This window comes from Oncorhynchus mykiss, chromosome 12 (genome assembly GCF_013265735.2).
Source record: "Oncorhynchus mykiss isolate Arlee chromosome 12, USDA_OmykA_1.1, whole genome shotgun sequence".
Taxonomy (NCBI): domain Eukaryota; kingdom Metazoa; phylum Chordata; class Actinopteri; order Salmoniformes; family Salmonidae; genus Oncorhynchus; species Oncorhynchus mykiss.
Genome location: NC_048576.1, coordinates 15,344,592 through 15,362,787, shown reverse-complemented (window position 1 = coordinate 15,362,787; position 18,196 = coordinate 15,344,592). Strand labels below are relative to the sequence as shown.

Here is an 18,196-nt window from a genome sequence, read left to right as displayed (position 1 = left end):
CCTGCACACCCTTTAGTTCAAACACCTGCACATCCTCTCAACTCTTTAGTTCTATTTTAACTTTAGGGTGAGGCTTTTAGGAACTCATCTGTCCCGGTCCCCCAATCAGCAGGAATAGGTCGCGCGGCAAACAAGCTCAAAGAACCAGTACAGTTCGTCACCATGTCCGAACGATGCGCGTTCGATACTAATGTCGTTACCCTCACGAGATTCGTGCAGGAGGAGGGAAGGAAGGCGAAGGGAACGGGAGAACTGACCACCCTCCTCAACTCTATCTGCACAGCCGTTAAAGCTATCTCCACCGCTGTCAGAAAAGCTGGGATTGCCAACCTGTAAGTTTCTGTGTATGCATGTGAACGTCTTGGTGTCCATTCAATTGGTCCTGTGTTGCTCAGTTGGTAGCGCATGGCGCGTGTAACTCCAGGGTTGTTGGTTCGGTCCTCACAGGGTAAAGTAGGAAAATGTATGTATGTTAAAAGACAATTTAAAATGGCGACAGATTAACATGAAAATATTTAAAAAGCCACATGGATTTTTTGATTTTTTTCCACCAGAGATGTTTCCATCAAATTGACTTGTTGCGGATAAAAGGCTGTCCGTGATGACGTAGTGTACATAAAATACATATTGCGGTTGAATTGCCATGTAAGCTACCCAAAAATAGTGGTAAACTCCTTAATGTGCAAATATTGATATAATAACCATCCTATCTAAATAAATTTGGAGTCACGTGATATGTTGTGGTCCTCCCACGACACCTCGGGAAAGCATGCAGTTGATTTAACTTCAGTGTGGTGAATGGAAAAGGGGATGAGCTTAATGCTCCTTTCCAATAAATAGAATGTCTTATTCTGGTGGCATGATGGTGAGTGCTTGGCTGCCGTTTTACAAATAAAAATAATATTGCTCTTCTCTATAATAATCTCATAATGTAGGTAGCCTACCTACACTGTATCAGCGAGCTGTTGGTTAAAGCACATGAGCCAACACCAGAATGGACACATTTTTCTATATAATGAAACAGTTTTTGTGACAACCATCAGTAGAGTTTAAAATGTGATGGACACCCATTTAACTTATATTTTTATTTTTGGTACATGGGAATTTAAAGGCAAAGTTATTTGTATGTGCATTATGTCATCACGCACAGCATTTAAACAGTTTGTTTTAATGGAAATAACATCTGAGATTTTGGAATATTTGCATAAAAATCTGTCACAAATTGGATGGAGAACTAGCTAGTGATATGGTCTGACAGTGATAATTTTTGTCGCATCATGATGCTGCAGAAAATGTGAGTTGTGGATTCTTATCCCCTCTGTGCTGTATGGTAATCACAAAGCACTGGCAATAAGTGAATGACTATATCAATAGCAGGGACCGTCCAACCAACCAACCATATGCCGGGTAGGGAGACTAAATCAAATATTTACCTAGTCGGATATTATGCATGAGTCTTGACAGTCCAGCTAATCAGGTAATACTGTTGTCAACTTCGACTCCGGTCAAAGTCCATCCAATTCTTTCTTTGGACTCTGTTGTTTTCATAAATGCAAGCCAGAGCTATTGTAATGCAATAGGCTACTCCCAAATCATTCATTTATTTCCTCTTGAGACATGTCTATTGTCTTCATTAGGAGGAAGTATAGGCCTATTACCTATTTATTGGGAATTTCTTTATAGTCCTCCATTGTCCGGAATTTCCTTGATGACTGACAGTCAATGAAGGCCAAAAGATGGTATCACTCTCTGTGCCCTGTGAGTTGAACCAGACACTGCATGCCCACTATCACAGAGCCTCCCTAGAAACACTTTACCCTTGTCCCTCCCTCCTTCCAATTGTGACAGAAATAGGCCTACTATGGTGATATTACTACTCACATGTCTGCCCCCTTCCCATCTCTCTATCCCTTCCTTCTTTCTCTCTCCTCTTCTCTCCCTCCCCTCCAGCTATGGCATTGCTGGGAGCACCAATGTGACCGGTGACCAGGTGAAGAAGCTGGATGTTCTGTCCAATGACATGGTCATCAACATGATCAAGTCCTCTTTCACCTCCTGTGTCCTGGTGTCAGAGGAGAACGAGAGGGCCCTCATTGTGGAGCCAGAGAAACGGGTAGGGGTGTGTGTGGTCCAGATTGAAGTTGAGATGTGTCTTGTAACATCAATGTGACAACGTCCTCTTATTTCACAGGGAAAATATATTGTGTGCTTCGACCCACTGGATGGCTCGTCAAACATTGACTGTCTTGTATCAATTGGAACCATTTTTGCCATCTACAGAAAGGTTGGTGACTCTTTTGTTATTATTCCTCTACGAAGCCCTTAGGCCCAAGGCAAAAAAAATGTACTAAGTTGTTCAAATGAAATATTGTTGTTCAAACAAGTTACTAAGTCGTTTGAACAGGTGATCTCATTTGAATGACTCAGCTGTATAAGGAAATTAGCAAACAGGAAACCACTCACCCAGAGGCGGCGCTCCTAGTGGCCAGAGACTTTAATGCAGGGAAACTTAAATCAGTTCTACCTAATTTCCATCAACATGTTTAACTTCACTAGGATAGGGCCACTATTTTCACCTCTGGATGAAAAGCTTGCCCAAAGTAAACTACCTGCTACTCAGGCCCAGAAGCTAGGATATGCATATAATTGGTAGATTTGAATAGAAGATAGTCTATAGTTTCCAAAACTGTTACCATAATGTCTGTCAGTATAACACAACTGATTTGGTGAAAACCTGAGAAAAATCTATCCAGGAAGTGGGATTTGTTTGTTTGTAGTTATTCTATTGAATGCCATTACAGTATCCATTGACTTAGGACTCAAATTGCACTTCCTATTGCTTCCACTAGATGTCAGTCTTTAAGAATTGTTTCAGGCTTGTATTCTGAAAAATGAGAGAGTAGACCACTCTGAATGAGTGGACCCTACAGTGTCCGAGGTTTTTAATGCGCGTGACAGAGTGCGCCTTTCTTGTTTACCTTTTATATTGACAACGTTATTGTCCGGTTGAAATATTATCGATTAAGCTAAAAACAACCTGAGGATTGATTATAAACATCGTTGGACTTGTTTCTACGAACTTTTTTGGATTTTTCGGCTGCCTGTTGTGACTGTGATTGAGCCTGTGGATTACTGAACAAAACGCTCTAACAGAGGTTTTGGGATATAAACAGGGACTTTATTGAACAAAACAAACATTTATTGAGTAAATGGGAGTCTTGTGAGTGCAACCATATGAAGATCAAAGGTAAGTGATACATTTTTTCGCTATTTCTGACTTGTGTAACTCCTCTACTTGGCTGGTAACTGTTTGTAATGATTTGTCTGCTGGGCGATGTTCTCAGTTTGCAGACGACACTACAGTGGTAGGCTTGATTGCCAATGTTACGCACGCCTCTATGAAGAGGGAACGCAACACCCTGCTACAACTAAACTCCCTGTGAAGTGAAAAAGGTATGGACTGTAGGTGCGAGTAAGGATGACAACAGGCAGAATGTGGTACCGTTTTACAAGGACTTTATTCCTGTACACGGTAATATGGGGAAAAGGGGCTGGACGGAACCAAAGCAAAGAAAGTAAATCTCAAAGCCCCCCTCTCCTATCTTAGCCACTACTTACACCACTACTTACCACCTGGTGCCCTAACCAAAATACAGGGGGTGGTCCGCCCAGGTCTTACCTAGTGTGCCTAGACAGTGAATATACTACGGGTATTTATTTATTTATTTTACCTTTATTTAACCAGGCAAGTCAGTTAAGAACAAATTCTTATTTTCAATGAAGGCCTGGGAACAGTGGGTTAACTGCCTGTTCAGGGGCAGAACGACAGATTTGTACCTTGTCAGCTCGGGGGTTTGAACTCACAACCTTCCGGTTACTAGTCCAACGCTCTAACCACTAGGCTACCCTGCCGCCCCAGGGTATATGTATGCCCGCGGGCCTCTTGCCTAAACACTCCCAAGGTGCCTTCCCCTTTCCCCCTGAGAACAAATTAAACAGAATATTAAACAATTTTACAAACAAACTAAGAAACAGAGGACATAAGCTCTATCTGAGCAACAAACTCACAAAACATACCAACTTCCCAGCAATGAACTCCCATCAAAATCAACCTCTAGCAAAATATCTCTGCAATGACCTCCAAGCAAATCTCTCTATCACAAACAATCGCTCTGCAATGACCTCAGCAAAGTCTCTCTCAGCCATCCCTACCTCCAAAATCTCTCTCAGCCATCCCTACCTCCAAAATCTCTCTCTCCTGAACAGGACACTGGCTTTTATATAGCTTCAGATTGAATGGGTAATTGGAGACAGCTGTGTCTTGACGAGGGGGCGGGGTCAGCTCTCCAATTAGCCCTGGAGTCGACCAATCAGCTGCTTGAGGAATTTCAGGAAGCCATTTCCTGAAATAAAACGCATGCAAATACACAAACTACAACACATAAACTGGGGAACGTAACAGCCAACAACGATGAGTCTGCCTACAGGGAGGAGGTGAGGGCCCTCGCAGTGTGGTGTCAGGAAAATAACCTCGCACTCAACGTCAACAAAACAAAGGAGATGATTGTGGACTTCAGGAAACAGCAGAGGGAGCACCCCCCCTATCCACATCGACGGGACAGTAGTGGAGAGGGTAGTAAGTTTTAAGTTCCTCGGCATACACATCACGGACAAACTGAATTGGTCCACCCACACAGACAGCGTTGTGAAGAAGGCGCAGCAGCGCCTCTTCAACCTCAGGAGGCTGAAGAAATTTGGCTTGTCACCAAAAGCACTCACAATCTTCTACAGATGCACAATCGAGAGCATCCTGTCGGTCTGTATCACCGCCTGGTACGGCAACTACTCCGCCCACAACCATAAGGCTCTCCAGAGGGTAGTGAGGTCTGCACAACGCATCACCGGGGGCAAACTACCTGCCCTCCAGGACACCTACACCACCCGATGTCACAGGAAGGCCATAAAGATCATCAAGGACAACAACCACCCGAGCTACTGCCTGTTCACCCCGCTATCATCCAGAAGGCGAGGTCAGTACAGGTGCATCAAAGCTGGGACCGAGAGACTGAAAAATAGCTTCTATTTCAAGGCCATCAGACTGTTAAACAGCCACCACTAACATTGAGTGGCTGCTGCCAACATACTGACTCAACTCCAGCCACTTTAATAATTGAAATTGATGTAAAAATGTATCACTAGCCACTTTAAACAATGCCACTTAATATAATGTTTACATACCCTACATTACTCATCTCATATGTATATACTGTACTCTATCATCTACTGCATCTTGCCATCTTTATGTAATACATGTATCACTAGCCACTTTAAACTATGCCACTTAATATAATGTTTATATACCCTACATTACTCATCTACTGCTTCTCGCCTATGCCGTTCTGTACCATCACTCATTCATATATCTTTATGTACATAATCTTCATCCCTTTACACTTGTGTGTGTATGTGTATAAGGTAGTAGTTGTGAAATTGTTAGGTTAGATTACTCGTTGGTTATTACTGCATTGTCGGAACTAGAAGCACAAGCATTTCGCTACACTCGCATTAACATCTGCTAACCATGTGTATGTGACAAATAAAATTTGATTTGAGATAATCGCATGGTATGCTTTCGCCGTAAAGCCTTTTTGAAATATGACACCGTGGTTGGATTAACAAGAAGTTCATCTTTAAACCGATGTATAACACTTGTGTGATTTATGAATTTTTATCATAAGCATTTCTGTTTTTGAATTTGGCGCTCTGCAATTTCACTGGATGTTGGCCAGGTGGGACGCTAGCGTACACTAGTGAGGTTAATGTGCAACCAGAGGGGGAAAAAATTCTAGATCACCTGTACTCCACACACAGAGACTTGTACAAAGCTCTCCCTCGCCCTCCATTTGGTAAATCCAACCACAACTCTACCCTCCTGATTCCTGCTTACAAGCAAAAATTAAAGCAGGAAGCACCAGTGACTCGGTCTATAAAAAAAATGGTCAGATGAAGCAGATGCTAAACTACAGGACTGCTTTGCTATCAGACTGGAATATGTTTCGAGATTCTTCTGATGGCATTGAGGAGTACACCACATCAGTCACTGGCTTTATCAATAAGTGCATTGAGGATGTCATCCCCACAGTGACTGTACGTCCATACCCCAACCAGAAGCCATGGATTACAGGCAACGTTCGCATTGAGCTAAAGGGTAGAGCCGCCGCTTTCAAGGTGCGGGACTCTAACCCGGAAGTTTATAAGAAATCCTGCTATGCCCTGCGACGAACCATCAAACAGGCAAAGCGTCAATACAGGGCAAAGCGTCAGTACTACACTGGCTCCAACGCTCGTCTTGTGTGGCAGGGCTTACAAACTATTAGACTACAAAGGGAAGCACAGCCGTGAGCTACCCAGTGACACGAGCCTACCAGACAAGCTAAATCACTTCTATGCTCGCTTCGAGGCAAGCAACACGGAGGCATGCATGAGAGCATCAGCTTTTCCTTACAACAGTGATCACGCTCTCCGTAGCCAACGTGAGTAACACCTTTAAACAGGCCAACATTCACAAGGTTGCAGGGCCAGATGGATTACCAGGATGTGTGCTCTGGGCATTTGATGACCAACTGGCAGGTGTCTTCACTGACATTTTCAACATGTCCCTGATTTGAGTCTGTAATACCAACATGTTTCAAGCAGACCACCATAGTCCCTGTGCTCAAGAACACGAAGGCAACCTGCCTAAATGACCACAGACCCGAGGCACTCACGTCCGTAGCCATGAAGTGCTTTGAAAGGCTGGTCATGGCTCGCATCAACACCATTATCCCAGAAACCCTAGAGCCACTCCAATTTGCATACAGATCTACAGATGATGCAACCTCTATTGCACTCCACACTGCCCTTTCCCACCTGGACAAAATTAACACCTATGTGAGAATGCTATTCATTGACTACAGCTCAGCGCTCAACACCATAGTACCCTCAAAGCTCATCACTAAGCTAAGGACCCTGGGACAAAATGCATCCCTCTGCAACTGGATCCTGGACTTCCTGACGGGCCGCCCCCAGGTGGTGAGGGTAGGTAACAACACATCTGCCACGCTGATCCTCAACAGAGGAGCCCCCCAGGGGTGCGTGCTCAGTCCTCTCCTGTACTCCCTGTTCACACACAACTGCATGGCTAGGCACGACTCCAACACCATCAGTAAGTTTGCAGATGACACAACAGTGTTAGGCCTGATCACCGACTACGACGAGACAGCCTATAGGGAGGAGATCAGAGACCTGGCCGGGGGGTGCCAGAATAACAACCTATCCCTCAACGTAACCAAGACTAAGGAGATGATTGTGGACTACAGGAAAAGGAGGAACGAGCACAACCCCATTCTCATCGACGGGGCTATAGTGGAGCAGGTTGAGAACTTCAAGTTCCTTGGTGTCCACATCACCAACAAACTCGAATGGTCCAAACACACCAAGACAGTCGTGAAGAGGGCACGACAAAGCCTATTCCCCCTCAGGGAAATTAAAAGATTTTGGAATGGGGCCTGAGATCTTCAAAAGGTTCTACAGCTGCAACATTGAAAGCATCCTGACTGGTTGCATCACTGCCTGGAACGGCAATTGCTCGGCCTCCAAACGCAAGGCACTACATATCTACATGTACGTACTACCTCAATCAGCCCGACTAACCGGTGTCTGTATGCAGCCTCGCTACTGTTATAGCCTCGCTATTGTTTATTTTTCACTGTCTTTTTAACTGTTTTTATTTCTTTACTTACCTATTGTTCACATAATACCTTTTTTGAACTGTTGGTTAGAGCCTGTAAGTAAGCATTTCACTGTAAGTTTGTATTCGGCGCACGTGACACTTTGATTTGATTTATTTGGTCTTTTCTCTAAGCATAACTTGTTACGCAGCTTGTCAGACCGTGTAATGGTTGCTGCAGCCGTTCATTTGTATTTATTATGGATTCCCCATTAGCAGTTATACAACTTTAAACACATAATACATTCTCAACAGATTTCACAACACATCACTGATTCCATGATTATTCATTGACTGTTCTTTGATAACCTAAAGCAGGGCTGCTTCTGAATGCCATAACTTTTAAGTGAGGAGCAGAGCGTAATTCGAGCAGATCCCTCTCCTGCTCCAATTTTGCTCTGGTACTGCTCAGCCACAAGGTCTGGGCTTGTTCTGCCGAGCATTTTTTGTTTCCTTTATCACTCTTCTTTATCACTTCTTACTGGGACCCTATCCACAGTAGCCTATATCTATTTTACAGCACTGGTGTAAAGTACTTAAGTAAAAAATACTTTACTTTAAAGTACTAAAGTCGTTTTTGGGGGTATCTGTACTTTACTTTCCTATTTATATTTTTTTATATTTACTCGTTACATTTTGAATGCTTAGCAGGACAGGAAAATTGTCTAATTCACACACTTATCAAGAGAACATCCCTACTGCATCTGATCTGGCAGACTCACTAAAGACATGCTTCATTTGTAAATTGTGTGTTGGAGCATGCCCCTGGCTATCCATAAATAAATACAAGAAAATTATGCCGTCTAGTTTGCTTAATAAAAGGCATTTGAAATGTATACTTTTACTTTCGATACTTAATTATATTTAAAACCAAATGCTTAGACTTTTACTCAAGTAGAATTTGCTGGGTGACTTTCACTTTTACTTGAGTCATTTTCTATTAAAGTATCGTTTCTTTTACTCAAGTATGACAATTGGGTACTTTTTCCACCACTGGTTTACAGTGGCTTCAGAAGGTAAATCAGACCCCTTAACTTTTTCCACATTTTGTTACTTTACGGCCTTATTCTAAAATGTCTTAAATATATTTTCCTCATTCTACACAATGACAAAGCAAAACAGGTTTAGAAATGTTTGCTAATTTACAAAAAATAAAAAAACAAACTTAAGTATTCAGACCCTTTACTCAGTACTTTGAAGCACCTTTGGCAGCCATTACAGCAATGTGTCTTGGGTATGACGCTACAAGCTTGGCACACATGTATTTGGGGAGCTTCTCTGCAGATCCTCTTAAGCTTGTTGTCTTGGCTGTGTGCTTAGTCGTTGTCCTGTTGGAAGGTGAACCTTCGGCCCAGTCTGAGGTCCTGAGCACTCTGGAGCAAGTTTTCATCAAGGATCTCTCTGTACTTTGCTCCGTTCATCTTTGCCTCGATCCTGACTATTCACCCAGTCCCTGCCGCTGAAAAACATCCCCACAGCTTGATTCTGCCACCACCATGCTTCACCGTAGGGATGGTGCCAGGTTTCCTCCAGATGTGATGCTTGGCATTCAGTCGAGTTCAATTTCGGTTTCATCAGACCAGAGAATCTTGTTTGTAATTGTCTGATAGTCTTTTAGGTGCCTTTTGGCAAACTCCAAGCGGGCTGTCATGTACCTTTTTTACTGAGTGGCTTCCGTCTGGCCACACTACCATAAAGGCATGATTGGTGGAGTGCCTCAGATGGTTGTCCTTCTGGAAGGTTCCCCCATCTCCACAGAGGAACTCTAGAGCTCTGTTAGTGACAAGTGGGTTCTTGGTCACCTCCCTGACCAAGGCCCTTCTCCCCCGATTGCTCAGTTTGGCCGGGCGGCCAGCTCTAGGAAGAGTCTTGGTGGTTCCAAACCTCATCCATTTAAGAAGGATGGATTAAGGATTAAGGAGGGAGGAGAAGGTGAAGAGTTTCCTTGGGTTGGTGGCTTGAAATTTAGATAAAGTGGCTTTAGCAGCAGATACAGAGGAAGAGAAGGATGATAGGTCTTCCGGAAGTTTAGTTTTCCTCAGCTAACTGCAGCCCTGTTCTTTAAGGTTGCACTGAGGAAAGGGGGAAGTGTGAGTTATAGGCTGTGGAAAGGGAGGATGGTAGGCTTGATGAGGTAGAACCAGAAGGGAGGGATTTAGCAAAAGGGAGAGATGATAAGAGAGAAGATTGTGATGGCGGATGAGATTAGTAGGCGAACAGCCTCAAGTAAAGATGAGGTCAAGCGTATTGCCTGCCTTGTGAGTGGAAAGGGTGAGGTCATGCGTATGAGTGGAAAGGGTGAGGTCAAAAGAGGCAAGGAGGGAAATAAATGAATCAAAGGCAGACGTCGGGAGGTTGAAGTTGCACAGTACAAAGAGCGCTGAGCCATGTCAGGAAATTAGCTTATCAAGGTGTGAAGCTTATTGATGAACTCTCCAAGGAAACCTGGTGGGCAATAGATGTCCACTCAAGCTTAACATTGTTGTCAAGTGACAGTAACCGCATGGAATTCAAATAAGGAGAAGGACAGGTGAGGGAGTAAAGAGAATCTCAATTTAGGACAAATCAGCAGCACTGTGCCACCACGGCAATGAACCAATGCTCTCAGACTATGAGAGAAAACAGTCCGGTGAAGAGAGCAGCTGGAGTAGCAGTGTTCTCTGGGGTGATCCATGTCAACGTCAGAGCCAAAAAGTAGAGGGACTTCAGGGCAGTATAGGCTGAGATGAACTCTGGGTTCTTGACCACAGACCAGCAGTTCCAAACGCTGCTGAAGAACAATAATTCGACATGGGTTGTGCATGCATGGTACACTAAATTAGAAGGGGTTGCAGCCAAGGGGTGGGGAGTGTCTGTAAAGCCTGCAGGGAGAGGAGCAAGCAGGGATAGAAAACACACATAGTTGCCAAAGCTACAAAATGAGAAAATAACTATGTAAGATACACAAGTGGTTGGGAGCCTTCCTTTCTTTCCTTCTTGGAATAACTCTGCATATGTCACCAATTGCCATTCCAAAAATAATATTTTTTTGTTGTAGGGAATTTTGGGGGGGGGCATATCTTCTACGTAATGGTGGCGCTCTAAAGATGGTTAAAATCCCATAGGAACACAGTCATTTTAAAAGCGCAGGGCTTGTGCAACGTTCCATGACTACATTTTTTGTCTTACAGGAATGATATACATACATATGAGGAGAAAGCTGAAGTCGTAACCTTTTCACGGATGTAATATGATCTTGTCTGATTTCGAGTTCGTCCACTAGATCACATGACGTGACTTGGCCACTTGAAACCAGATACGTCTGTCTGGTTTGATCTGGTTTGGGTAGTACTTCACTGTGCGAAAATTGCGGAAATAACAAGCATACAGGTGAGGTAAACATCAATATTGTGCCCATTGGAAACGAGTGAAAGTTGGTTAGTTTGATGGATGGATGCGTTCAAGGTAATGTCATGTTAAATGGATTACATTACGACGACCACCAGGGTGTACCCTTTCCGTGCATACAACATGTTTGTACTTTTGGTGACTTGATAGTCAGTCTGATTTGCTCATGTATTATTTATATATTTTCTGTAAACAGTATATTGAATTTGTGGAGTGCATTTCCCACGCTCAATACACATGTGAAACTTGTTGGTGCCTGCTTCTGTGCACAAATCACTTGACCGCTGCAGTTTGAGATTTATTCCCTTTTATTTATGAAAAGAAGCTGATACTAGCCTTTATTATTTAAGATGTATTTATTATAGTTTAGTTAATAAATCAATTTGTGTTTCTATTAAAATACATTTTACAGTAGTCTATGTATTGCTTACCAAAAACATCTGTTAATCAATTTGAAGTCCTTCAAAAAAAAAAGACATCCTGATGTTAGAAAGTAGAATATAAACGCAACATGCAACAATTTCAACGATTTTACTAAGTTACAGTTCATATAAGGAAAACAGTCAATTGAAATAAATGCATTAGGCCCTAATCTATTGATTTTTACATGACTGGAAAAACAGATATGCATCTGTTGGTCACAGATCCGAAAACCAGTCCGTCTCTGGTGTGACCACCATTTGCCTCATGCAGCGCAACATATCTCCTTTGCATAGAGTTAATCAGGTTGTTGATTGTGCCATGCTGTCCCACTCCTCTTCAATGGCTGTGCGACATTGGTGGGAACTGGAACACACTGTTGATGCAGAGCATCCCAAGCGTGCTCAATGGGTGACAGCCACTGCTTGATTCGTATGCAGGCCATGGAAGAACTGGGTCATGTTTCAACTTCCAGGAATTGTGTAGATCCTTGTGACATGGGGCAGTGCATTATCATGCTGAGACATGGTGATGGTGGCAGATGAATGGCACGACAATGGACCTCAGGATCGCGTCACAGTATCTCTGTGCATTCAAATTGACATTGATAAAATGCAATTGTGTTCGTTGTCTGTTGCTTATGCCTGCCCATACCATAAACCCACCATGGGGCACTCTGTTCACAATGTTGACTTCAGCAAACTGTTCGCCCACACAATGCCATACACATGGTCTGCGGTTGTGAGGCCGGTTGGACATACTGCCAAATTTTCTAAAATGACACGAGGTGGCTTATGGTAGAGAAATTCATGTTAAATTCTCTGGCAACAGCTCTGGTGGACATTCCTGCAGTCAGCATGCCAATTGCACGCTCCCTCAACTTGAGACATCTGTGGTGTTGTGTGATACAACTGCACATTTTTTGTGGCCTTTTATTGTCCCCAGCACAAGGTGCACCTATGTAATGATGGTGCTGTTTTATCAGCTTAAAATTGAAAAGCTGAAATGTTTTGTCAATAAGTATTTAATTCCTTTGTTAGGGCAAGTCTCCTAAGTTCAGGAGTAAAAATGTGCTTAGCAAGTAACATACTAAGTTGCATGGACTCACTCTGTGTGCAATAATAGTGTTTAAATTATTTTTGAATGCTACCGCATCACTGTACCCCACACCTACAATTACCTATAAGGTCCCTCAGTCGAGAAGTGAATTTCAAACACAGATTCAACAACGAAGACCAGAGGTTTTCCAATGCCTCGTAAACAAGGGCACCTTTTGGTAGATGAAAAAAATATATATCCCTTTGAGCGTGGTGAAGTTATGAATTACACTTTGGATGGTGTATCAATACACCCAGTCAGAAAGTAAAACTCAAAATGTGGCTAAGAAATTAATTATTTCCTGAATACAAAGCATTAGGTTTGGGGCAAACATGACATTATCACTGAGTACCACTCTTCATATTTTCAAGCATGGTGGTGGCTGCATCGTGTTACAGGTATGCTTGTCATCGGTAAGGACTAATATAGATTTATAATAAAAAGAAGCGGAATAGAGCTAAGCACAATCAAAATCCTAGAGGAAAACCTGGTTCAGTCTGCTTTGTAACAGACACTGGGAGACACTCACCTTTCAGCAGCACAATAACCTAAAACACAAGGTCCCAAGACGACATTGAATGTTCCCGAGTGGCCTAGTTACATTTGACTTAAATTGTCTTAAATCTATGGCAGACTTGAAAATGGCTGTGTAGCAATGATCCACAACCAACTTGACAGAGCATGAAGAATTTAAAAGAATGTGCAAATATTGTACAATCCAGGTGTGCAAAGCTCTTAGACTTACCCAGAAAGACTCACAGCTGTAATCGCAGCTAAAGGTGATTCTAACATGTATTGCCTCAGGAGTGTGAATACTTATGTAAATTAGATTTCTGTATTTAAATTTCAATACATTTGAGCACATTTCTAAAAACAGGTTTTCACTTTTGCCTCTTAAGGATCCGCCCCTTTTTTTCAATTTCTGCCTAAAATTACATACCCAAATCTAACTGCCTGTAGCTCAAGACCTGAAGCATAGATATGCATATTCTTGATACCATTTGAAAGGAAACACTTTGAAGTTTGTGGAAATGTGAAATGAATGTAGGAGATTAGCGCATTAGATCTGGTAAAAGATAATACAAAGGGGAAAAAAAACATGTTTTTCTGTACCATCTTTGAAATGCAAGAGAAAGGGCATAATTAATTATTCTAGCCCCTGCGCAATTTATACTTTGGCGACTAGATGGCAGCACTGTATGTGGAAAGTTTTAGAGTGATCCAGTGAAATCTTACACATCTATTTAAAATGTTGTTTCAAGACATTTTGTATGAATGCTTCGATAATGTATTTTGTATAAAGCCCCACTTACATGCTATGGCACTCAGAAACAGCCCTATTTTAGGCTATCAAAGAACTGTCAATGAACAATCCTATCAATGGATGGAATCAGTGAATGAATGGCTGCAGCAACCATTACACGGTCTGACAATCTGTATAACAAATGAGGCCTAATTAGACAAAATAACAATTACTCTCCTTTGAATGACTTATCTTGTTTGAACGACTTAGTATCTTGTTTGAACGACTTAGTATCTTGTTTGAACACATTTTTTTTACTAAGTAGTTCAAACAAGAATTCCAAGAGGCACATTATAAAAAATGGAAAAAAAGAAACTGTCTTGGGCTTCCTAAAATTGATTAAATAGTTTATTTCCCCTCATCAATCTACACACAATACCCCATACTGACAAAGCAAAGACAGGTTTTTAGAAATGTTTGCCAATTTATACAAAAAAATAACTGAAATATTACATTTACATACGTATTCAGACCCTTTACTCAGTACTTTGTTGAAGCACATTGGCCGTGATTACAGCTTTGAGTCTTCTTAGGTATGATGCTACAAGCATGACACATCTGTATTTGGGGAGTTTCTCCCATTCTTCTCTGCAGATCATCTCAAGCTCTGTCAGGTTGGATGGGGAGCTTTGCTGCACAGCTATTTTCAGGTCTCTCCAGAGATGTTCGATCGGGCTCTGGCTGGGCCACTCAAGGACATTCAGAAACTTGTCCTGAAGCCACTCCTGCATTGTCTTGGCTGTGTGCTTAGGGACGTTGTTGTGTTGGAAGGTGAACCTTCGACCCAGTCTGAGGTACTGAGCGCTCTAGAGCAAGATTTCATCAAGGATCTCTCTCTGTACTTTGCTCCATTCATCTTTGCCTCAATCCTGACTAGTCTCCCAGTCCCTGCCACTGAAAAACATCCCCACAGCATGATGCTGCCACCACCATACTTCACCGTAGGGATGGTGTATGGTTTCTTCCAGACGTGACGGTGGTTTCTCATGGTCTGAGAGTCTTTAGGTGCCTTTTGGCAAACTCCAAGCAGGCTGTCATGTGTCTTTTTACTGAGGAGCAGCTTCTGTCTGGCCACTCCTACCATAAAGGCATGATTGGTGGAGTGCTGCAGAGATGGTTGTCCTTCTAGAGTTTATCCCATCTCCACAGAGGAACTCTAGAGCCCTGTCAGAGTGACCATCGGGTTCTTGGTGACCTCCCTGACCAAGACCCTTCTCCCCCGATTGCTCAATTTGGCCGGGCGGCCAGCTCTAGGGAGAGTCTTGGTGGTTCCAAACTTCTTCCATGAAAGAATGATGGAGGCCACTGAGTTCTTGGGCATCTTCAATTCTGCAGAATGTTTTAGGTACCCTTCCCCAGATCTGTACCTCCACACAATCCAGCTCTACAGACAATTCCTTCGACCTCATGGTTTGGTTTTTGCTCTGACATGCACTGTCAACTGTGGGACCTTTTATAAACACGTGTGTACCTTTCCAAATCATGTCCAAATAATTGAATTTTCCACAGGTGGAATCCAAGTTTGCAAAAATGTCTAAAACCTGTTTTCACATTGTCATTAGGGGGTATTCTTTATAGATTGCTGAGGATTTTTTACAAATTTATCCATTTAGAATAAGGCTGTAACGTTACAAAATGTGGAAAAAGTAAAGGGGTCTGAATACTTTCCGAAGGCATTCTATATTCTGTCTCGGACGTTCCGTAACAGTTCCACACATTTGTTTCGTTCTTAGACACTTTGTTTCAGTATGTCAGATTAGTGTGCCAGTTTCTACTGTAGTTAGTTACTGTTTCATTGTTCTGTTATGTTTGGTAACAACTATCCACGTGTTTGTCTCCCAGACAACAGATGATGAGCCCAATGAGAAGGACGCGCTGCAGTCTGGACGTCACATTGTTGCTGCCGGTTATGCCCTCTACGGCAGCGCCACCATGATGGTGCTCTCTACAGGTCAAGGGGTCAACTGCTTTATGCTCGACCCTGTAAGTTTCAAATCAAATCAAACCTAGGGGTGAACTGCTTCATGCTCAACCCTGTAAAATCCAAATCAAATCGAACTTAAAAAATGTAAAAGTGCATTTTTAAAATAGCAACACACTACCGTAAAACTATATAAAATGGAATATATAACCAAATAAGAAACGGCAGTCAAAGAACATCTAAACACGTCTAAATCAAATAGTCGATGAAGAGACACCGGAGAGGTGCCCTTCATTGATTTATAGTTCATCTGTGAGGTGCTCTTTGATCTTCCGATGAATTACTATAGAACAAAAAATAAGTTCATGCTGGATGGTAAACAAAGCCTTTGTGCTAACAAACTTCCAGAAGTAATCAAGACAGTCACGTGTAGTGGGGAAAAGGTCTACGAAGTTGCTGAGTCAGGTCCCTGTTCTGTATGTTTTTAGTCTATCGGGGAGTTTATCCTGACAGATAAGGACGTGAAGATCAAGAAGAGGGGGAAGATCTACAGTCTGAACGAAGGCTATGCTCAGCACTTCTACCCAGACATCACAGAATACCTGAAGAAGAAGAAATATCCAGAGGTAATTTACTAACTATACACCTGAAAAGGCTTAAACTATAATTCTGCACCACTAACTCACTCTTTAGGTACTATGAAGTGACCAATGCAGTTAATGAAATATGCCTCGTGGTTGTCTTACTTACTTTTAAATGCACCTATTGTAAGTCGCACTGGATACATTGCTTTTTGTTTCCAGGATGGGAGTGCCCCCTATGGTGGGCGTTATGTTGGCTCCATGGTGGCTGATGTGCACAGGACTTTGGTGTACGGAGGAATCTTCTTATACCCTGCCAATGTCAAGAGCCCCAAGGGCAAGGTGAGTGAGACAGAGCTCTTCAAGTCATATACATTTTATATCTACTTTGCAAAAAAAAAATATATATATATATATATATATATGTATATGTATGTGTTACATACAAGTAACCAGAAGTAGAGTGCTGGCTGTGCCCAAACAATCAATGATAAAAGGTAGAATGAACTAGACCATTTCTTGATATATATTGAAGTGACTAACCATCGTCTCTCTTTCACTCCATCCGGTGTAGCTGAGGCTACTGTATGAGTGCAACCCCATGTCTTTCATCATCGAGCAGGCTGGAGGCATGGCCACCACGGGGGAGATGAATGTCCTGGACATCAAGCCAGAGAACATCCACCAGCGAGTTCCTGTGGTCCTGGGCTCCCCTGAAGACGTCCAGGAGTACATCGCCATCTACAAGAAGACACGCATGTGAGGCTGCGCTGGAGCCTTCTGTGGATCCACCATGACCTGCTTGTCCTCAAGGGTCGACCTTTGACCTGAACTAGTAATCTTTGTATCATATGAATGGAGCTGAGGATATACAGTATATATCATGGAATATATATATATATATATATATATATATCTCATGCCCAGTTGTTTAGAAGTTGAGGTGATTGGTTGATCAGATAATTGGGGCAGTGCTTTTCTCCGGCTGATCCTTTTGAACAAGCGGAGTAGTATTTTACCTCCACCATCTGACCAACCAGATCTGGGACCAGAGATATTTCAGAGGGAGAAAGTAGGGAGGAGACTTTCAATGACCTGGGCCTACGTCTTAATAGTTTAAAGTTTCTTTCCCTATTCTTTTCTCCTTCTAGAACTGGGCTGATCTAGCAAGACAGGATAGGGGAGAGAGGAGAGGAGTCCAATTTAGATGATTGGGATGCAACCCTTCAGCGTCTTACTGTTTGGATCCCTGAACTAAGAGACCCCTCATGGACAAATATTAGGCCTACCTCAGCCTTATGATGTAGTATATTGTAGGGTTGTTGTGCCATGTGTCATTTGCACTGGTGGACCTAAAATATGTTTTGAATAAAACCCAATGTTAAAATCCCTCCACTTGTTGTCCATGATGTGTTGCTGACCCACTAGCAGGGGGACGTAGTACTCCTTCATAGGCATACAGCATATTACAGTGTGTCAAACCATGAGAAGCTGGTTTCTAATATTATCAACACCAGGTGGTGTAGTGGTAATTCTTTGCTTCAGTTGTCAATCCAAAAACAATCTGACGATACTAATTTGTGGTGGGTGCAAAAGGAAACGGCAGGTTATAAAAACAGAAAATGTAGAGTAGGTCTACTCATGTAATAACAATTATACCACAGCCGTGTATGTTGTCAATTATGTACATTTGTTTAATTGTTTTATGTTGTACATTT

The 18,196-nt window shown here is 42.5% G+C and overlaps 1 protein-coding gene across 1 annotated transcript; it reads left to right on the top strand.

The window, feature by feature from the left end:
- Positions 1-17,868, top strand: LOC110537035 (fructose-1,6-bisphosphatase 1). The gene is made up of 8 exons (XM_021622749.2): positions 1-332; positions 1,951-2,113; positions 2,192-2,284; positions 15,819-15,959; positions 16,386-16,523; positions 16,701-16,820; positions 17,053-17,237; positions 17,630-17,868. The coding sequence occupies exons 1-8, from the start codon at positions 163-165 to the stop codon at positions 17,643-17,645; spliced, it is 1,026 nt and encodes a 341-aa protein (XP_021478424.2). The 5' UTR covers positions 1-162; the 3' UTR covers positions 17,646-17,868.
- Positions 17,869-18,196: the final 328 nt, after the last annotated feature.